General features: G+C 37.8%; 1 protein-coding gene across 1 annotated transcript in view; it reads right to left on the bottom strand.

Annotated features, from left to right (window-relative positions):
- The window catches only part of adam19a (ADAM metallopeptidase domain 19a), a 244,429-nt gene that overhangs the window by 11,899 nt on the left and 208,760 nt on the right, over positions 1-23,770 (bottom strand). Inside the window, exons 18-21 of the mRNA XM_087262030.1 lie at positions 16,965-17,073; positions 15,083-15,224; positions 2,658-2,754; positions 503-754 (exon numbers count right to left, since the gene is read on the bottom strand). Of these exons, the coding sequence (XP_087118156.1) occupies positions 503-754; positions 2,658-2,754; positions 15,083-15,224; positions 16,965-17,073 (600 nt within the window). The remainder of the gene's footprint in view (positions 1-502; positions 755-2,657; positions 2,755-15,082; positions 15,225-16,964; positions 17,074-23,770) is intronic.

Genomic DNA, 23,770 nt, shown 5'->3' with positions numbered 1-23,770 from the left:
CTTACTCAATTTACCTATAGTGCCTGTTATCAACCAGTATTCATCAAAACATCAATCACACTTTATTTTGATGGTCTGTTTGTTGAATTTAAGTCACATTGCACTTAGAACTTATTCTCATTAGATTATAAGTAGACTATTAGGTTGGGGTTGGAGTTAGTGTACGTTGACATGTACTTGCAAAGTTTCTTATAGTCAGTTTTATGTTTGTTGAAGGTGCAGTATCAGCAGATATTAGGCAGACAGTCCACTAGTACTCAAGAGGATCATCAAAATAAAGTGTAACCAGAATATCTTCTTTTGTGTTCAGCAGAAAAAAGAATTTCATAAAGGTGTAAAACCCCATGAGATAGAGAAATAGTAAACAGTGTAGCACTTTTCATTTTGGGATGAACTATCCCCTGAAAACAGGTGTTTTAGCAGCCTTTCATTTGATGAGATTGTGACCTACTTCATCCCCCGCAGTGATTTTGATAACAGTGAGGAATCTGAGAAATCTCACCAGTGGTGTGCGTGAAGGGTTGAGGGGCAGAGGCTTCTTGGGAGGACTGAGTTTCTGAGGTGATGCTACAGTTTTGGGTGTCTTGGGTGAGTTTGGAGGTTTGCTGATGGGTGGAGGAGGCCGTGGTCCTTTCATGTTGCTTAAGGATGGAGATGGAGCCGGACGGAGGGGACGCACAATATTGACAGGCTGAGGGCCGTTGGTGGCTGGGTTTGGCCTCAGGGGAAGCACCTCTTTACTGGTGTGAGGTAGCTTAAGAGGAAAGGAAGAAAAGTGATGGTGATGTTATATGATCTGATATGAAATATAAATACTTCACTATTTTAAAACATGACAAACCCCATTGTAACTAAATATCTCAAATTAAAATGTACAAATGCAGACAACTAGGGTTATGGGCTTTATAAGTAAGATAAAACTAACTCATGAATGCAATACAAAGAAAAATCTAACATTGCATCTTTATCTGTTATCTATAAATTATTATATTGCATTTATTATACATGACTTTACTTTCTTTATTGTCTACAAATGGAAATTTATATTTGGCTTCACCACACAACCACATCAGCTTTCACATTACACACATCTCAGAAAAACAGGCAACACAAATACATTCAATGTAATCACATAAATCACATTAAAAACTCAATTAACCCTATAAATACTTAAAACTCAGTATTTAAAATTCTTATTTCTGTTGGCACAAAGGATTTGATACATTTTTTCTTTACTTGGGGTTGCCTGAATGTCTTTTTTGATGGCAAGAGCTGAAATGGTATATTTAAGGGATGGGAGAGTCTTCAATAATGACATTTCTGTTTAATTCTCATTAAATTTCATTTAGTTGTCTTTATGCTTTACCTACAATTAAACGTGACACAGTTTTTGCTTTTCTTTAATTGGCAACAGTCCATAGGCTACCAAGCAATTTTGTTAAAACTCACAATACTTTTAACCAAGGTTTTGTATACCATCTCCAGAATATCTTGACACACTAAATTGTTGTAACCTCCTAATGAGATCCCTGCATTGCTTTTTAAAAATATATATATATTTTATGAATATGTAGATATATGCTTCAATTAATTACAATTCAATTTATGTTTATTTATATAGCACTTTTTTACAATGTAGATTGTGTCAAAGCAGCTCAACATAGTTCTAAAAAAGTCCAGATTTTAGCTCAACAATAACAATGTAATATATGATATTGAGGTTGCTAGATTATTTTAATTATATACTATTGCTTTAAAGTTTGGGTTGTTTAAAAAGTTGTATGGTTCTAAGTATCTGGGGAACTTTGCAGTATTTCACATTAATACTGCAGTGTAAAAATAAAAAAATTCCTATAGGCACCCTTTGTGGTCCTTCACACTGCCACACTAGGCATCCTTTCGAAAGAGGCGGCTCTCTGAGGAACTTCAAGGGTTCCTCAGATATACAAATACACCCTTATTTACAACAAACCTAAACTTCCTTTGGGTAGAGCTGTGCATAACTGTAAACAGTATTGCAGAACATATTTGAACTGAACCTACAACGTATCTCTGTAAATAATTCATTAAATTGTCCAATTTACAATACATTTTCAGGAAAAGAAAAAAAACATTTAAAATTGTTTTATAAAATTAGCTTGACAGATTTTGACAACTAGTTCAACATTTTTGTATGTAATAACTCAAGTAATGAAATGAGGACTGACTACTAAGCATTCGCAAGTTTAGTTAATTTTGACTGACGTGACATAAGCAAATGATAATGTTATAAAACAGCAGAGACTTTTATGAAAGCAATTGATGCGTGTCCAAAAGCATTCAAAATTTGTGAAAATGATAATCATGAAAATGAAAATGATAAAAAAGGAGAAACTGCTACTATGATTTGCACAAATGACTTGTGAATGAATTGACTTGCACAAATGAATTGTTTTGAGAAATGCATTAACTGTTGTGTACATGTAATGAGTGTTGTCAGAAATGCACCAAAATGACAGAGAAAAACTGCAAATAAAAGCTATCTTGCCATACATGAGAAACCAAACCAACCAACCATTTTACAGCAGAATATTTTACAGAACATTTTTCATTTATCAAACTTTTTAAAAACTTTATAAATGAAAGCACATTTTTACCTGAAAAACAAATGTCCATACCTTAATGTTAGCATTTCTGTTGTTGGGTCCCACAACCTTGAGATGGAAAGCAGGGTTTAGATGTCCATTCTTCCCCTTTTCAGTGGAGGTGTCATGTCTAAGAACACATACAATCACATAAAATAGATTATGAAAGTAAATGCCTTTATGTAAATGTAATTTTTTTATTAGAATATACAAAAGGTACACAATTTGAGATGATACAAATACAAAGAAAATAAAACAATAACAAAAATACAGTCAAATTCTGACAGGTGTGTGTGTTTGTATATGTGTGTGTGCATGTAAAGGTACCTTGGTAAACAGGTCAGAGTACATACAAAAGGAACAATAACAGTCACTAAATGATGCAAATAACACAAACACACACACACATGCACGTACGCACGCACACAAACACACACACACACACACACACACACACACACACACACACACACACACACATATTTATATATATATATATATATATATATATATATATATATATATATATATATATATATATATATATATATATATATATATATATATATATATATATATATATATATATATATATATATATATATATATACCTAAAGGGAAAAAATCAGATAAGAGAAACCGGTCAGTGATACTGAGTGACAACAATGCTAGTGATATAATGACAGTAAAACAAGTAAGAAAGTACAACAGTAATAATCATTAACAACAACCACTACAATAATAATGATAATAAAATAAATTACAAGTACTACACCAACTACTACTACTACTACTACTACTACTACAGAGAGTTTCTAATGTTACAACTACATTACTACTGTATTAATACTGCTATACAGCCCCAACCACTACTACTACTACAACTACATTGTCTACACCTACTGATACTATTACAACGATTACTACCACTGATACTACTACAACATCTACATCAACAACATCTACTACTTCTGATACTACACCAACAACGACTACTTCTACTACTAATACTACTACCACCACTACTACTACTACTACTACAAAAAAAAAAAAAACTCCTACTTGCATATACTTACATATACTACACTGTTACTGTAAGTGTGGCCTGGGCATGGCAGCCAGGGCATTGCACTGGATTGATCCATACCACATGTCATACTTATTTAATGCATCATAAAACAATTGACAAACACTGTACACTTCAATGTTGATCTTATATCTTCAACCACCTCAAATCATTGTTAAAGCTGTTGTCGTTTTATTATTATTATTATTATTATTATTAATATTATTATTATCATTATTATTATCGGCGTTAGTATATTGTAGTCACGTTTATTGCTCCTCCTCTTTCATTCTTTTTATTATTCATTTGTTCATTAATTAATTAATTCATTCATTCATTAGTTCGTTCATTCATTCATTCATTTATTAATTAATTTATTCATTCACTCATTCATGTCGGCTTAGTCCCTTTATTAATCCGGGGTCGCCACAGCTAAATGAACCGCCAACTTATCCAGCACGTTTTTACGCAGCAGATGCCCTTCGAGCCGCAACTCATCTCAAGGAAAGTTATTATTATTATTATTATTATTATTATTATTATTACATCACATCAACAACATCTACTACTTCTGATACTACACCAACAACGACTACTTCTACTACTAATACTACTACCACCACTACTACTACTACTACTACAAAAAAAAAAAAAACTCCTACTTGCATATACTTACATATACTACACTGTTACTGTAAGTGTGGCCTGGGCATGGCAGCCAGGGCATTGCACTGGATTGATCCATACCACATGTCATACTTATTTAATGCATCATAAAACAATTGACAAACACTGTACACTTCAATGTTGATCTTATATCTTCAACCACCTCAAATCATTGTTAAAGCTGTTGTCGTTTTATTATTATTATTATTATTATTAATATTATCATTATTATTATCGGCGTTAGTATATTGTAGTCACGTTTATTGTTCCTCCTCTTTCATTCTTTTTATTATTCATTTGTTCATTAATTAATTAATTCATTCATTCATTTGTTCGTTCATTCATTCATTCATTTATTAATTAATTCATTCATTCACTCATTCATGTCGGCTTAGTCCCTTTATTAATCCGGGGTCGCCACAGCTAAATGAACCGCCAACTTATCCAGCACGTTTTTACGCAGCAGATGCCCTTCGAGCCGCAACTCATCTCAAGGAAAGTTATTATTATTATTATTATTATTATTATTATTATTAATAATAATAATTCATCATAGTATTACCTTAATTCTTCAACCCAAGCTCATTCTGAAAACGTATTCCCGTGGACGTTTCTGGAGACAGCGGAATACGTCCCGGGAGGTACGTACGGCTGCATTTATTTTTTTCAAGCGAACGCTGCGGGGCGGTGTGACGCTGTTCCCTTTCGCGCTTGCCAGCTGACCGCTTACCTCCTTGTGAAGGGCTTTCCCGCTGCAACCCGTTTGTCCACTCAGCTCACCGTGTAACGTCAGCAGGCTCGAGATGCAGAGAGGAGGAGTTGACCACGACGATCGGTTTCGAGTCCGGGGAAGAGCAGTTCCAGCAATCAGGTAAGACAAAAACAGAATCCCAAAAATTAAGTGAACGAGTTTCATAACAGGGTGAGAATGCGGTGAAATCCGAAAACGCGGTAGAAAAAAAAAAATCAGGGCTTTTCTTTTTTTGAACGGCTTTTGTAAACTGTTGCTCGGGTTTAGGGAAGCGAGCGGGCGGGCGGGCGGGTCAATCGGTAAAATTGGTTGGGTTCAGGGAAAGAGGAGGGCGGTCAGCCGATTGGCCGGTACTATCTGCATATTATCATTGTTATAGTAATGTTTTTTTTTCTTCTCTTAATATTCTCATTGTTTTGTCTGCTGCTATTTGTTTCCACTTCCTTTATTTTTTATTTTCCTTTTCTTCTTCTATTGTTTCTTTCCCTTCCCTTCCTTTTCTATTTTTTTCATTTTCTAATCTTCAATTTCTTCTCTTTCCTTTTTCTTTTAATTATTATTATTATTATTTTTTTTTTAATTTATTATTATTATTATTATTATTATTATCATTCCTGAATTCCCTACCCCCCCTCACCTCCTCACTATTATCATTAATATTATTACTTATACTTTTGTTATCATGATTATTATTATTACTGTCCTGACTTGTCCTGCTATATCCTCATTATCATTATTACAAGTATTTCTACCATTGTCAATATACAGGTTGGTGTAGTTGTTGCAATTGGTGAAGTAGTAGTCGTAGTAGTAGTAGCGGTTGTAGTTGTAGTTGGGGTTTTTGTAGTAGTAGCTGAAGTTGTATCTGTAGTAGAAGATGTCGTTGGTATAGTGGTATCAGAAGTGGTGGATGTGTAGTAGTAGTAGCAGTAGTAGTGAATGCTTTTTTATCTCTCTAACTTTTTGTTAAAACACAAAATTCAGTTTGAGCACAAGATTCAGATTTTCAGTCAAATGTGCATGTCAGATGTAGGATAACACAAATGTCTTGGTATGCTATTCGGGAAAAAATATATATAAACTAAACAATTAATATATATTTTTTGAGCATGTATGTTCAACATTTTGAAATCAAAACCATTTAAGTATTAGTTAAGGATGGACTTAATTATTAATTTCCTTTGACATAATATGTGCATGTAAACCATTATTTCAGTGTGTATCTATGATCTGAAATCTGTTCTTTTTGATTAGTATTCAGAGCCTGTATAGCAGTGTATGGCACATGGCAGCAGGAGGTCTTCTTGGATGCCATTCTCCCAGCTTTGCACACCTGGATTTTTTTTTTCCCGTTCGTCCTTGCAACTTTGTCAGCATAACTGTGAAAGGCTTGCCCATAGTATTTCTATGGGGTCATTTAAGCTAGAAAGCTCAAGGACATTTATTGTCCCAAAGCTGTTCCAGCATCATCTTGTTTTTGTGCTCCAGGTCATTCTGACACTAAATGAAGAATCTTTTTGAAGGATCAGACTATATTTGGCTTTACTCAAACTCTGTTGTGTTGCCTGCCAATTCTAAAGCCTGTTGCTGAGCATAACCTACTTAGCATTATGCTTCACTTCAGCTACGCTATGCTCATAGCAGTAGTCAAATGGTGCTTTGTGCTGTTACGCATTATTTATTTTTTTACAAGCAAGTCTTTATCATGTGCAGATCTCAACTCAGAGTAAGTCTGATGACTTTATCAAGTCATTATAAAAATTGTCTAAAATTGAACTTTCTAAAATGCTTTCTAAATTTAGATGAACTCCCATAATACAGTAAGCTATGCCAACTAAGTCAACAAACTAACATTCAGTGCAACAGTTTCTGTATATTAGACTGTGCTTAAGATGGTTCAAATCATGGAGGGTTTAGACATCTGCTCACTTGGATTTTAACCATGTTTTAACCATGTCCATTGAGACCATAGGACAGATTCTAGACATTTAAATTTCCAAGTTTGCCTAAAAGGTGACCATACACAAAATAAACACAGTTTAAATAGTTTAGTTTAAATATAGTTTAATTTTTTAAGTATATGTATGCTTGGGTGCTTAATATATATATTCAGATACTATATTTGAACTTGTTTTAGATTTAAGCATACTTTTAAGAAGCTTATACAATTATACAATAGTCGGATTTCCACTGTCAGTTGACAAAAACTCTTGACAACCTTTACTGACTACTGTGTCTTTAATATGGTGTAGAGATTATTATGCGTTATTGAAGCATCAAGGAGGATGCAGCAAGAAATGTCCCTTATAAATTAAAACTTGATTATTTTTGCAATAGCCTCACATTTAAAAGAGAAACATAAGCAAAAAGACCCCTAGCCTATAAGGTGTTTTATGGAATCTTAAACCGACCTATGTTTTTCCTGTCCTTTCCTTTATTTATTTATTTATTTATTTATTTATTTATTTATTTATTTATTTATTTATTTATTTATTTATTTATTTATTTATTTATTTATTTATTTGTTTGTCTCATGTACTCATATGCGATCGGAAAAATAGAGTAATGGTGACATGCCATCTTTACCAGACTCAGGCAAAGCCCACCTCTCCTTTCTCTCCGCCCCAAATCCCCAGCTGGCCCTCTTTGGCCCAAGGTATTCCAAAGGAAGCCCCGCTTTGGACCGATTAGACGCCAGAAGTGACAGTGGAAATGAGACTGGTCCTGGCTCGCCCTGGCTTGCTCACTTTAGGCATGTAGAAACGAGGCTGTTGACAATCGGAGGCGCTACTTTTTCGGTAATGTTAGTAATTTGTAAAACATCCTTCAGTGAATCATATATATATATGATATGTTAAATAATTTTAGTGACTAAAATGTTTTGATGATTTTGTGTGACTTTTTGTGTGATCAGACACATTTATCTTGTTTTTTTTACTTTTATTTTTTTACAAGAGAAATGAAGCTACAGACCAATGGTCACCAAACTTGTTCCTGGAGGGCCAGTGTCCTGCAGATTTTAGCTCCAACCCTAATCAAACACACCTGAACAAGCTAATCAAGGTCCTACTAGGTATACTTGAAACATACAGGCAGGTGTGTTGAAGCAAGTTGAAGCTAAACCCTGCAGGGGCACCAGCCCTCCAGGACCGAGATTGGTGACCCCTGCTATAGACATTTAAAAAAACATGAAGAGAGTAAATATTGATAAGTTACCTTTTTTTGTGTAAACTAACCTTTTAGGTACAATTGTTTGCAAGTTCTAATCTTGCTCAAAACCCATTACAAATAAAACTGCATCTGTTAGTAAATCAGTTTTTGGTGTATTAGATTGTATTTGAGTGGAACTCTTTGCATGTAAAACTGCAACCATGGAGAATCACATCATTCCAAACATGACCAGGATAATACCTAATGTGAGCTAACTTAAATATTTTAACAACTGGTGAATCAGACTCAGATTGAAGAGATATCAGTATTCTCAATGCAGCTGCTGTTTTCAGCAAATGTACCGAATGATCTCACAATTAGATTTCAAAGGACACGGACAGCTGAACTAATCATACACTTTAAAAAGAGGAGATGAGAGACACCACCAGCTATTATTATTTCATTTAAAAGGTCACAAAATAATTGTTTAAAAGCAAAATGTATCTCAGAAACATAGACTGGTTTCATAGATCTTTCACACACAATATACAGTTGAAGTCAGAATTAACACATTTCTAAACATAATAGTTTTAATAACTCATTTTTAATAACTGATTTATTTTTTTATCTCTGTCTTAATGACAGTAAATAATATTTTGCTACATATTTTTATAGACACTTCTATACAGCTTAAAGTGACATTTAAATGCTTAACTAGGTTAATTAGGTTAACTGGGCAGGTTAGGGTAATTAGGCAAGTTATTGTATAATGATTGTTCTGTAGACAATCGAAAAAAATATATAGCTTAATGGGGCTAATCATTTTGACCTTTAAATGGCTTTGAAAAATTTAAAACTGATTTTATTCTAGCCGAAATAAGACTTTCTCCAGAAGAAAAAAATATTATCAGACATAATGTGAAAATGTCATTGCTCTGTTGAACATTGTTTGAGAAATATATAAAAAAATAATAATAAAAAATAAATAAATAAATAATATAAGCTCTAATAACATAAGGGGGGGGGGGTGGTGGTAAATAATTCGATCACACTTTACAATAAGGTTCATTAGTAAATGTTAATTAATGCATTTACTAATGGGCAGAAACAATGAACAATACATTCACTACTGTATTAGTTCATGTTAGTTAACGTTAGTTAATGAAAATACAGTTGTTCATTGTTAGTTCATGTTAACTCATTGTGCATTAACTAATGTTAACAAGCATGGACTTGAATGTTAATAATGCATTAGTAAATGTTCAATTATGATTAATAAATGCTGTACAAGTGTTGTTCATGATTAATTCATGTTAGTAAATGCATTTACTAATGAACCTTATTGTAAAGTGTTGCCACTACTTCTGACTTCAACTGTATACAGTATACACTTTAAAAAATATCCTAATTTAACAGAAAATATCTCTAAATTTTTACAGTAATTTTTGTCATTTCAAACTATATTCAAAACTCGACAATCTCTCTAAATTAACAGTTTGACTTTCATTTCAGGTACTTCATCATTAAAGACAAATTACTGTAATTTTTGTTTTATTATACAAGAAAATTACTGTATAATTATTACAAATTTATAATTTTTTTTAGTTATTTAAAGTTTTATTAAAAATAATATGTATAAATTAACAGCTAGACTTTTGGTTTATGAATGATATAATTAATGACAAATTACGGTAACATTTTAAGTACATTTAAAATTATGTAAAATTAAAGTAACAAATTGTAACTACTTGTGCACCTCGCTATATTAAGGTTTATGACCATGCTAACATATATATATATATATATATATATATATATATATATATATATATATATATATATATATATATATATATATATTTTTTTTTTTTTTTTTTTTTTTTTTTTTTATTCTTGTAATTTTAAGGTTGTGAGAATTTTAATCAGTTGTATCTTGTACAGTATGTTGTTTTTTCCACACTTTTTTATCCAAAATAAAACTGTTTAAGTACAACCTTGAGCATATCTTGACATTTTATTGAAGGTGTTTAATCGTAATGATTTAGGGAAAATTCTGTCAAATAACATTGTTTTCTCTTGAACTTTTAGTGCTGTCACTTTATTGATGGTGTTCAATCGTAATGATCTAGGAAAAGTCTGTAAAATAACAGTGCTTCTTTGTAAAACTCCTAATGTGTAACTTTACTGAACGTGTTTAAACGTAATGATGGAAAAGTCTGTATGTGACCACAAAACAAAATCCTTTTTTTTCTGACACTGAGAACAATACATAATCTGAAGCTGAATAAATAAAAATTTCATTGATATATTTACTCAAAATAATATGTTCTTAAATTACATTTTATTTACTCTTTCTAACCTAACTGTTTCGTATTGGGAAAATTGTATTGTATTGGGAAAATCACTTTTAAAATGGCCCAAATTATGTACTTAGCAAAGCAAAATATGAATCAAACATTAGGTTTTTGATATATTTGCACTTGAAAATTACAAAATATTTTCATGGAACATGATCTTTACTTAATACTCTAACAAAACTTTTTAAAATTTTACAATGTATTTTTATCCAGGGTCATATTGAATATAATATTAAATTATATTACATTATATTATATTATATTATATTATATTATATTATATAATATTATATTATTTCTTGAGTGATAAACAGAAGAGCTACAATAAAGAAAAAAAAAAAAACACAATTCCAACACATTCATAAAAACACATTTAGTCTTCAAAGTGGATTTGGTATCTTGGTTTCAGAAAAGAAAAGCATCATAGATCAAAGGAAGATTGACCAATTCACTTTTTACCCCCAAAAGTATAATCCGGAAAGTCAGCATGAGCTCCTCCTTGAACAGAGAAATTCACATATTGGATATGGGAATGATGACATTCTTGAGAAACCAATATCTGCTGAAGAAATGTGCCTGCTATTATAATGATATTAATCAGCTGAAAAGTGGTAAAGCCTCAGCAATGGATGCTTTTCCAACTAAATTTTAAACTACAATTCCTGAAAAGGTCTCTCCTCACAAAAGCAGTGACATCTATATTGCTTCAAAAGAAAATTCCCAGAAGTACATTGTTATCAGCCATTTGAGAAAGAATAGAGAGAGTTTTGTTCCTATTTTCTATCAACCTTGGCTTGAAAGAGCCCATTTATACTGACTAGTCCATTTCCTTTTATTGATGTTTATTCAATAAAAATGCTCCTAAAAGTCTATTTCTATAAAATAAATCAAATGGTGCACAGATAAATCAGCATCCATTTAAAGTAGCATATCTTTTTTTTTTTTCACTTACGAAATATCCAATATAAAGAAAGCAATAGTTTGAGAGCAATTCAAGTCCTGCTTCAAAAATGCAAAACTAAATTTAAATGTATCCCAGGGTGTGTACCTACTCAGCAGAAGTGATTATTCATCTTCAAAAAAAAAAATGCATTCTGGTTTTCGATATTGCAATAGCCACATAATCAGAGGACTCCAGCAGCAGAGGCAGTTTGTTATCCAAGAGAAATATCCTTAAGACAGATTTGCTTTAGGAAAGAATATAAGAATATGCTGCTGTTGCTTTTTCCCCCCAGAATCAAAGAAAAAAGAACTCTAGAAATCAGTCACACAATCTGCACCAAGAAGAAAATACTGTGCTGAATTGCTCAGCATGTCACAGTAGGTACTAGTCGGTGTGATCAAAATTGCTCAATTCAGTTCAGTTATTCTCTCGCTCACAGCGTATATTCAATGGGTGATTCAACCCCCCAATTTACCTAAACATCAAGTTTCAGCATGAATGCCTCAAAACTTCATCTCTCTGAAGGCACCAAAAGCCACTGCACCTCTAGCAATGTTGAATGCTCAAGCATGTTTTATGGACAGACTTCAAAGACCTTTTTGCTTTTTCCGCCGTGCAGTTCAGACCAATACAAACAACTGTACCTTTCTAAAATCATGTTCAATCAAATTCATTTGCATAATAGGTATAAAAATAAAACCTAGAGATGATCAAAAGAAACAGGACACATCTGAGCTTCATGAAGAACTGTATATAAGGAAATATTTCAGTTTTTGAAATTTTATGAACCCATTTAAATGTAATAATAAAAATGTAGATGGAGTGGATATGCATAAACAATGTACAACAAAATACATACAAAATAGTAAAAGATATGAATGCCAAGTAAAGGCACTACTTGTGTCTGTGTGTGTGTTCCATGTCCTAACAAGTATAACAATACCAGTAGATGGTATTTAAAAAAAAAAAAAAAAAAAAAAAAAAAAAAAAATATATATATATATATATATATATATATATATATATATATATATATATATATATATATATATATATATATATATATATACTGTATATATATATATATATATATATATATATATATATATATATATATATATATATATATATATATATATATATATATATATATATCCCGGACGAGCCCCCTATGGGGAGATTTTTTTCTTCACTTACACCTACAAAGACCAGAGATTACATTGACAAATCCCATAGAATAAAGTATTTTGAAACTGTAGAAAAGCAGAATGGTTCATGGGGGAAGGGGAATAGGCAATACAGTCTGTAAAGTTCTAAAAAACATTACATCTATGCAAAGTCACAATAAAGATAGCTGTGCAAGTGTGTTTATAAAGTTAGGTCCATAAGTATTTGGACATTGACATAATTGTAACATTTTTAGCTCTATACACCAACTTAATCAATTTAAAATGAACAAGATGTGTTTTAACTGCAGACTGACCAAATCAGGTGAACTCTGTAGGAATTGCAATAGTTTGCATATGTCCCTACCACTTGTTAAGGGTCCAAAAGTAATTGGGAAATTGGCTTCTAAGCTGTTCTATGGCCAGGTATGTGTTATTCCCTCATTATCCTATATACATTGAGTAAACAAAAGGTCCAGAATTAATTTCAAGTTCATTTCAGAGTTCATTTTGCATTTGGAATCCGTTACTGTGAACTCTCAAGATGTGATCCAAAGAGCTGTTACTATCAGTTAAGCAACACCCAAGGACCCGTAAGACCATAGACACAACCGTGATGGACAACTGAACAATACTTTCCCTGGTGAAGAAAACGCCTATAACAGTTGGCCAGATCAAAAACACTCTTCAGGAGGTGGATGTATGTGTGTCAGAGTCAACAATCAAAAGAAGACTACACCAAAGTGAATACAGAGGGTTCACCACAAGATGTGAACCATTGGTGAGCCTCAAAAAAAAAAAAAGGAAGACCAGATTAGATTTCTAAAAAAAAGCCTTCACAGTGCTGGAACAACATTTTATGGACAGATGAGATCAAGATCAACTTATACCAGAGTGATGAGAAGAGAAGAGTATGAAGAAGGAAAGGAACTGCTCATGATCATAAGCAGCAAAGCATAGTAGTAGTAGTGTCACGGCGTTGGCATTTATGGCCGTCAATGGAACTGGTTCTCTTCACATTTATTGATGATGTGACTGCTGACAAAAGCAGCAGGATGAATTTAAAAGTATTTTAGGCAATATTTTCTGCTCATATTAAGCCAAATACTTCATAATTCATTGGACGGCGCTTCACAGTGCAAATGGAGAATGACCCAAAGCATACTGCAAAAGGAACCAAAGAGTTTTGGATAGAAAATTAGTGGAAGTTTGTGCAGTGGCCAAGTCAATCACCTGACCTGAATCCGATTGAGCATGCAGTTCACTTGCTGAAGACAAATCTGAAGGGAAAATGCCCCAAGAACAAGAAGGAACTGAAGACAGTTGCTTTAGAGAACTGGCAGAGCACCAACAGGAATAAAACTCAACGTCTGGTGATGTAGTTGCGTTCCAGACATCAGGCTATAATTGACTGCAAAGTATTTGTAAAAAAATATTAAAAAGTGAAATTTTGATTTATGATAATTATTCTGTCCAATTACTTTTGGGCCCTTAACAAGTGGGAGGCACATATGCAAACTGTAGTAAATCCTACAGCGTTCACCTGTTTTAGATGTAAATCCCCTCAAATTAAAGCAATTAGTCTGTAGTTAAAGCACATCTTGTTGGTTAAATATAAAACCAATTGTATTGGTTTATAGAGCAAGAATGTTAAAATTGTGTCGATGTCCAAATATTTATAGACCTAACTGTATGTGTACTGGTTTATGGGGTTTAAGAGGACACAAAATTGTTTAATATTATCACTATGGCCTCGTTGTACTCATTAGGTATTATTGTATATGTATTAAGGTAGTTTACGAGGACAAGCCTTGTGTTCCCGTATTTCAAACTCCTAAAAATCATCCGTAACAGGGTTTTTGACGTTTATAATTTGACACAGGTTTTCAGTGAGGGTTGGGTTTAGAAGTAGGGCTAGCAGTTTTAATAGTATAGACCATTTTAATTTCACTGACCTATGAACATCTCTGCTTCTTACCAAACTAGAGGTAATTTAATCATGTTAAAACGGCTGCCATAACATTATTTATCAATATGTGGACCTTTTAGGATCCTTGGAAGCTATTAAAATTCAAAACGTAATACAGGAAATACACTAGGACCAATGTTACATACCTTAAAATGATCCTTAAAATACATTACGTCTATTGAGAGTCAATTCAATCCAATTCAATTCAATTCAATACAAATTAATTTGATTAAATTCAAGTTCATTTGTATAGTGCTTTTTACAAAATATATTGTTTCAAAGCAGCTATAAAAAGGTGCACATTATTGCATTAAAATCAGATCAAGTTAACGACCTCACAAACCATATATTCAAGTATGTGTGTGTATTTGTGTGTGGCTGCAGTAATACCTGCTGGCTTTGCTCTTCTCTCGCTGTTTCCTCCACTTGTGGTAGTAGGAGCTTTTTATCTTGACGCAGTAGAAGGCAATAAGTACAGCAGGGAGAAGCACTAGAAAAGCAAAGAGCAGCCCGACAACCAATCCCACCTGACCTGAGGACAGATATAGAACGTACAGCTACTGTTATACAAGGGTCAACAGCAAACACAAAGAGAAGTGCTTGCCAAATATCTGCCACTCTGAATAATAGATCTTGTGCGCGCTGTATTTGCGCTGTGCTATAATAACTTCTTTGGCTACGTTCAAAATAGCACACCATCACATTACTTTTTTAGTATAGTACCCAAATGGCCTGCTGCATTACTAAAACTGGCAGCATGTAACCAGTTAATGCAGTGCAACTTGACCTTCATTTCCCAGTGTGACGCATGAACAGGAAGAATTATTAACTGGGAATTTTTATTTTAACAACTAAATGTCAGATTGCCAAGAATTTAGCCTTTTATTTTTACAAAAATGTATTTAATTGTAACGATTCTGGAAACCACTAACATTTACACTACTGTTTAAATGTTTGGGATCATTTTAATCATTCATTCATTCATTTTCCTTCAGCTTAGTCCCTATCAGGGGTTGCCACTCGCCACAGCAGAAAGAACTACAAACTATTTCAGAATATGTTTTAAAGTATACTTATTAATACAACTAGTGGCATGTTGGCGCAGTGGATAGCTTGCATGTTCTCCCTGTGTTCACGTGGGTTTCCTCCGGGTGCTCCAGTTTCTCCCACAGTCCAAAGACAAGCATTACAGGTGAGTTGGGTAAGTTAAATTGTCTGTAAAATTGACTGTAGCGTATGTGTGTGAATGGGAGTGTATGGGTGTTTCCCAGTAGTGGGTTGCAGCAGGAAGAGCATGTAAAACATATGCTGGATAAATTGGTTAATAAAGGGACTAAGCTGAAAAGAAATTGAATGAATGAATTATATATATATATATATATATATATATATATATATATATATATATATATATATATATATATATATATATAACTTATCCGAGAGGGTGCTCGCTGCAGAGCCATTTGAGGAGAGGTGAGCTCCAGAGAGGGGGAGCATGAGCTGTCGCTCCTCCTCCTGTAAGCTGTTTTAATGCGTACACCAACCCCACCCCTAACCCTACCCCCAGTGACATCACTCGTAGAAGAAGTGCAAAAAAGGTGGAGCTCAAGCTTAAGCTCCCCCTCTCTGGAGCTCACCTCTCCTCAAATGGCTCTGCAGCGAGCACCACTTGGACTTATCCAGCAAGTTTTTACTGGAAACCCACATGAAGGCAGGGAGAACATGCAAACTCCACAAAGAAACCCCAACTGAGCCGAGGTTCGAACCAGCAACCCAGTGCCTCGCAAATATATATATACAGTATATATATACACACACTACACATCCAATTTTCTTATTCAAATCTATTATGTAACACTACAATAAACAGTAACTATAAGTAAGTTAACTAACAGTGGCTAACAGTAAGTATACTATTAAAAATACATTGAAAAGTTTCTTCATTGGAAAGTTTCTTCATGAAACTGTTGACGGCAGTAAATGAAAAGAGCGGCTCTTACATTTAGAAAAATGCTTAGATTTGCACTTGAAATGTTTCAACACAGCAAAGATATCATTGCCTTGAGTTCTAGGAAGAAAAGCTGAACTGTAGAGATTAATGGTCAAGGTGACATCTGATAAGAGGTGTGAGGAAGAAAGGGACAGTGTGAAAGATGGAGAGAGAAAGAGAGAGGGAGTGATAAAATCTCAGATAAATCTATCTATAAGACAGATTAAAGAAGAGCGAGAGGGGAGGCATATGTGCAGTGAAAGTTGAAGGTGAACTCACTGTCGTACTGCACAGGTCCACTGTCCACACTTCCCCCGAGACCTGGTTTCTCACAGAAGGGGGGAGCCCATCCACGGCTACAGTGGCAGTTCCCATTACTGTTACACACCTGCATGCAAAACAACACTTTAGAGCTGAATAAAAGAGGATTCACGCAGGATTTTGCTGTGATCTGCATTTAAATTTGCCTACTTCTGATAAGCAGTAGATGGAAAATGGGATATAAGTAGAATCTCTGAAATGTTATTAAAAAAGCACTTCATTTTACAAACTTGTTTCATATACATATGTATATGTATGGACAATATAGTCATAACAGGGTAATTACCAGGTTAGTAGTATGCAGTGTTGTATTGAAGAGCACCTAAAGTGAGACCAAGGCTGTGTCAAAATTACATACTACCATACTTAATGGTAGTATGTCTATATTACTAACACTTACGGTGATATTCTGAAGTGCACATCCGAGGCATGCTATGCTATCTCATGATGCACCGAATTTATAAATGGAAGTGAAGAGACACAACTGACAAAGGTAGGTCACGTGATCATGACAAAATGGCAGATGTAGTATGACTGAGTTCCATTCTGCTCACATTCATACTGTATAGAACAGACTTTATTAATAATCCAGTAGTAAATTAAAATTCAAATGCAGCACCCACTGAGTAGTAGGCAAATTCACACGCCAACCAAAAGACCAAGACTAAGGCAAAATGAGACCAATTCAAGATCAAGACTAGACTTGCAGACATCAAATTCACTTGAAGAAATATCTAAAATACCACAACATAACTTACAGTATGGCATAACTAATGATTAATGTTTTAAATACAAGATACTTTTATTAACAATACTTAACGTTCAAATAAAAAGTGAATCCACCAATAAGTTGTGGAAAAACTTGCTAGCAGCAAATTAGTAGTTTACTAAAATAAATGTCTTAGTCTTAATGGGTTCTTAATGGTGAGCTTGATGGTGAGCAAATTCTTAATTTGACCTTGATTGTGCAGTGTGGCCAGATTTATTATTAAAGATCCTGTAAAGTGCTTTGAAATGTGCATTTTCATTTGACATTTCATTCGAAACACTATGAGATACATAGTGTAGCTCCTCCTCTTTTTTTCAGTGGAATTGACAAACTACAAGCCTTACATGTTTATATTAATTTTATATCATCTAAATTTTGTCACTGTTTTGGAGCACAGTAGCTTATAAATATGCTAAACACTAACAATACTGATTTAAAAAAGTAATCAAATATATCAAATATCATAATCAGATATCAGTTATATTGTGACTACATATATTTGTATTAGTAAATTAATGGCAAACGTGAGCGGCATATGTAAAACGTAAATACACTATTTTACAGTAAATACAATATTTTTTGACCATAATCATGAATTGTACATGATCATAATCATAAAATTATATATAATTTTCCTTTAATGGTCTATGCCAGGGATGCCCAATTTTTTCTTATGAAGGGAATACAGTTGCCATGGGTAAATTCCTTATTCATTTAATATTTTGCAATGACTAGAAATCATTGCTTTATATTAACTAATATAAAATATATATATAATATATATATTCATAATGGACTTATTTCAGTAAAAACAAAACATTAATAACAGAATTACACTAGTTTTTGCCATGATTTGCTTGCTGATGTCTTCTGCATAGGTCTCTATCCATAGAGTGACGGCATTTACTTTTTAACAACTCAGATTCCTTTACATTTAATTGAAACATTTAATTTCAGTTTGCTTTTTTGGTAGCTCAACAATAAAACAAACATAAAAGGTCACGTCAAAGTAAAAATGGCGATCTCTGTGTTAAAGGCATTCGCCCCAACCCTCTCCTTCATTCTCTCTCTCCTCTCAGAAGGGATGGTGGGCCAAATCAACAGTTACAATGGGCCAAGTTTGGCCCGCGGGCCCTATTTTGAGCATCTCTGGTCTATGCAAAACTTTTACTTCAACCCACAAGACCTCAATTTCAGACTTAAATTTTATAAAAAATGTTTGTGTTTGTCATTTTTAAGCAAAGAACTACGGATGTTATGTCGGATGATATTAATTAGTAGCATTTACAATGTGGAGATCTGACAGCATTTGGAGATCATTTGCTATTTATAAACATCACATCTGGAAGAGAGATGTTTGCATGGGCTCTTGTGCGCATATTTGTTTACTCTGAATTGCATTTATGCACTTTTGCAAAATTATCTTAAAATAAATTTTGAACAATTCTGTGCATAATTTTATAAATGGCTTTGTTATGACTTCAGGGGCCTGTTGCACCAGTATTGTGAAAGTTAAAGCTTAGCCAGTTGTGACTTAAAGCAACCCAAGCTCATTCTGGAAACGTAGCCCCGCGGACGTTTCTGGAGACTGCTATTTACGTGGCCGGAGGTACGTACGGACGCATTTAGTTTTTTTTCGAGCGAACGCTGTGGGGCGGTGTGGCACCGCTCCACTCCTCCTCTTCGCGTTCGCCGGCCGACGGCTCGCCTCCGAGTGGAAGGGCTTTCCCGTTGCAACCAGTTTTGTCCACTTAGCTCACAGCGTTGCGTCGGCGGAGCGGAGGCCCCGGAGGAGGCGGAGCCGGCCGCGGGGATGACGACCGGGATCGAGTCCGGGGAACGTTCGAGGTTACTAAAGTAACCCTTCGTTCCCCGAGGAGGGGAACGGAAGCACTATAAGTGGATTTGATTGTTAAAATCCACGCATTGGGAGGTTCGGTTCAGAAGCTACTCGTCTGAAAGAGTATTGAACGGGCCAATTAAGAATGAATTGGCAGTGCAAGCCTGCGCAGGTGAGCGGCATAAGCAATCAACTGAGTATATAAGCTCACCTGGCGCCAGCAGACGCTATCCTTTTTCAGCTGAAGAGACTTTTAACAGCTAAGGGACAGTCATTATGGCGACGGAGTATAGTGCTTCCGTTCCCCTCCTCGGGGAACGAAGGGTTACTTTAGTAACCTCGAACGTTCCCCTTCGGGGGGAACTCCAGCACTATAAGTGGATTTGATTGTTAAAATCCACGCATTGGGAGCCCATTGAAAGCGCCATAATGACTGCACCTTACCAACACCCACCATGAGAGAGCGGTCAGGCAAGCGTGACGCACCCAGATCACGAGAGGCGTGGTCCTCCAACGTGCCCTTGGCCCTAACTTATCCTACTTCAAAAGAAGTTTTACGGAATAGGTATCTTTTTTGGGAGTCGCTAGCGTCTAGATAATTCTAGGAATACACGACAGTACGTTGGGAAGCGTGCCATCCCAGTAGGGAGGACGCTGCGGAGACCATCCGCACCCAATAGGGGGAAACAAATGGAATTACATATGGACTAACCCTGAAAAGGGGGAGTGTGCATAAAAGGTGGTTAGCAGATAGGGAAAGCACGGGTCCGCCCAGGGGGGGAACTTAACCATGGCGGAAAAAGCATTTGGGGATCACCAGCGGGGATCGGCCATAGCAGGCACCTATACCCAAAACGCGGGCTGACCAGCGGGCAGACCTACTACGTAATGGGCCAGCAAGTGACTCCTCCGCTGAGTCAGTGCTGGGGGCCTCGGAGGAATCTGCAGGGCTCACCAAATGGGGAACTTTACTGACAGACAGGAGGGTGCACATCTCTCCGTGTTAGGGAAAAAAGGCACCACAAGCGTGTACAACACCTACCGAGTTGTTTCCTCAATCACCAAAGGTACCTAACACCCTTGAGGAAACCGGCTCCACTCGCAGATTATAAAATCTTGCAAATGTGTTGGGTGTCGCCCAGCCCGCAGCTCTACAAATGTCTGTTAAAGAAGCGCCACGCGCACACGCCCAAGAGGATGCAACGCTCCGAGTGGAGTGCGCATGCATTCCTGGGGGGCGCGGCTGGCCTCTGCTCAAATAAGCACATGAAATGGCCTCCACAATCCAGTGGGATAAACGTTGTTTAGACACAGCACTTCCCTGCTGCCGTCCGCCATAACAGACAAAGAGCTGCTCAGAAGATCTAAAGTTCTGAGTACGGTCCACATAAATGCGCAGAGCGCGAACTGGACAAAGTAAGGACAGGGCTGGGTCTGCCTCCTCCGGGGGCAGCGCTTGCAGGGTTACTACCTGATCTCTAAAAGGAGTGGTAGGAACTTTGGGCACATAACCCGGGCGGGGTCTCAGAATAACGTGAGAAAATCCCGGCCCGAATTCCAGGCACGAGTCACTGACCGAAAATGCCTCCAGGTCCCCGACCCTCTTAATGGAGGCCAACGCGACCAGCAGAGCTGTCTTCAGGGACAGAAATCTTAAAGATACTGTATCAAGTGGCTCGAAGGGATCAAATCGCGGGCTCGTGAGAACGAGGGCGAGATCCCAAAAGGGCGTGAGAGGGGGGCGAGTTGGATTAGCGCCTCTGAGGAACCGGATGATGAGGTTATGCTTTCCCACGGTGCCGCCAGTCACCGCGTCATGGTGAGCGGAGATGGCAGCAACGTAAACCTTGAGAGTGGAGGGCGACAGCCTGCTGTCCAGCTTCTCTTGAAGGAAAGAGAGCACAACACTGATCTGGCAAGATCGGGGGCCTTCTCTGCGAGAGACACACCACTCAGTGAATAGACTCCACTTCAGGACGTAGGCGCGCCTCGTGGAGGGAGCTCTAGCCTGAGTGATGGTATCAACCACCGCAGGCGGCAGGTTATTAAGTCTTCCTCGCGTCTATGGACCACACGTGGAGGTTCCAGAGATCGGGACGAGGGTGCCAGATGGTGCCTTGTCCCTGAGAAAGTAGGTCCTCTCTCAAGGGATCTGCCAAGGGAGGGCCGTCGCGAGGAGGGAGAGCTCTGATATCCAGGTTCGGTTGGGCCAGAGGGGCGCAACTAACAAAACCTGCTCCTCGTCCTCCCTGACCTTGCACATTAACTGCGCGATCAGGCTCACTGGGGGAAACGCATACTTGCGTACGCCCCGAGGCCAGCTGTGGGCCAGTGCATCCGTGCCGAGAGAGCCCTCGGTCAGGGAATAAAACAACTGGCAATGAGCGTTCTCGGGGGAAGCAAACAGATCAATCTGGGCCTCCCCGAATCGCGCCCATATCAGCTGAACAGACTTGGGGTGGAGTCTCCATTCTCCAGAGTGAATCTGCTGCCGTGAGAGCACATCGGCTGCACGGTTGAGCATACCTGGGATGTGAATGGCGCGCAGCGACTTCAGCCGCGGGTGACTCCAGAGGAGCAGACGGCGGGCGAGCTGAGACATGCGGCGAGAGCGCATACCCCCCATGCGGTTGATATACACTGCCGCCGCCGTACTGTCCGTCCTGACCAGCACGTGTTGCTGCCCCAGCGATGGAGAAAAACGGCGGAGAGCAAGGAACACTGCCAACAGCTCTAGGCGATTGATGTGCCATTGCAGCTGGGCACCTACCCGCAGGCCCGCAGCTGCATGCCCGCGACACACGGCTCCCCAGCCTGTGCTGGAAGCATCTGTCGAAACAACAACATGACTGGACGCCTGTCCCAGAGGCACACCGGCCTGCAGGAACGAGGGGTCGTTCCAGGGGCTGAGGGTGCGGCGACACAGCGCAGTAACAGAGACTCGGTGTGTGCCCGCATGCCATGCGCGTCTCGGAACTCGATCTTGAAGCCAGTGCTGAAGTGGTCTCATATGGAGCAATCCGAGTGGCATGACGGCTGCAGCGGAAGCCATATGCCCCAGGAGCCTCTGAAAATATTTCAGTGGGACCACTAACTTGCTGTCGAGCTCCCTCAGACAGTTCAGCAGCAGGCGAGCGCGCTCTCCGGAGAGGTACGCTACCATGGTGACCGAGTCCAGCTCCATCCCGAGAAAAGAGATCCTCTGCACCGGGGCGAGTTTGCTCTTTTCCCAGTTGACCTGCAACCCCAATAGGCGGAGATGCCGGAGCACCTCGTCTCTGTGCGCAGTCAATTGCTCCCGAGAGTGGGCTAAAATCAGCCAGTCGTCGAGATAATTGAGTACGCGGATGGCCGCAAGGCGCAGAGACGCTAGGGCACCCTCCGCGAGTTTGGTGAAGACCCGCGGAGACAGAGAGAGCCCGAAGGGGAGGACCTTGTACTGCCATGCTCGACCTTCGAACGCAAACCGCAGAAACTGACGGTGGCGTGGAAGAATGGAGACATGAAAATAGGCGTCCTTAAGGTCTATGGCTGCAAACCAATCCTGAGGACGAACGCATCGGAGGATGCGCCTCTGGCCAAGCATTCTGAACGACAGCTTGTGAAGGCAGCGATTCAAAACGCGCAGATCTAGGATTGGCCGTGACCCACCGCTCTTTTTGGGTACGATGAAGTACGGGCTGTAAAACCCGCTCTCCATCTCGGCTGGAGGTACCTGCTCGATTGCACCCTTCGCCAGGAGGGCAGCAATCTCTTCTCGCAAGACAGGGGCGGACAGGGGATTGACCCTGGTGAAATACACGCCCGTAAACCTGGGAGGCCGTTTGGAGAACTGTAGTTCGTAGCCGAGTCTGATCGTGCGTATGAGCCACCGCGAGGGGCTGGCCCGCGCTAACCAGGCAGGCAGAGCCCTCGCTAATGACGTCATCGCAGCAATCGTTGACGTACCCGCGGAGGGGCAGCGAGGAGCGGGTGTGCTGATCCGGGGAGCGCGAGGGTCCCACAGAAGAGCTGGAGGAGAGCGTTTCGCTTTGGCTCCGCACCCTGACTCCTGCGCGGAGCAGGTGTGCTGATCCGGGGAGCGCGAGGGTCCCACAGAAGAGCGATTCGCTCTGGCTCCGCACCCTGACTCCGGAGGGGGGGCTTGGGGGCTGG

This window comes from Danio rerio, chromosome 7 (assembly GCF_052040795.2).
Source record: "Danio rerio strain M-AB ecotype USA chromosome 7, GRCz13ab, whole genome shotgun sequence".
Classification (NCBI taxonomy): domain Eukaryota; kingdom Metazoa; phylum Chordata; class Actinopteri; order Cypriniformes; family Danionidae; genus Danio; species Danio rerio.
This window is presented reverse-complemented; position numbering and strand designations above follow the sequence as displayed.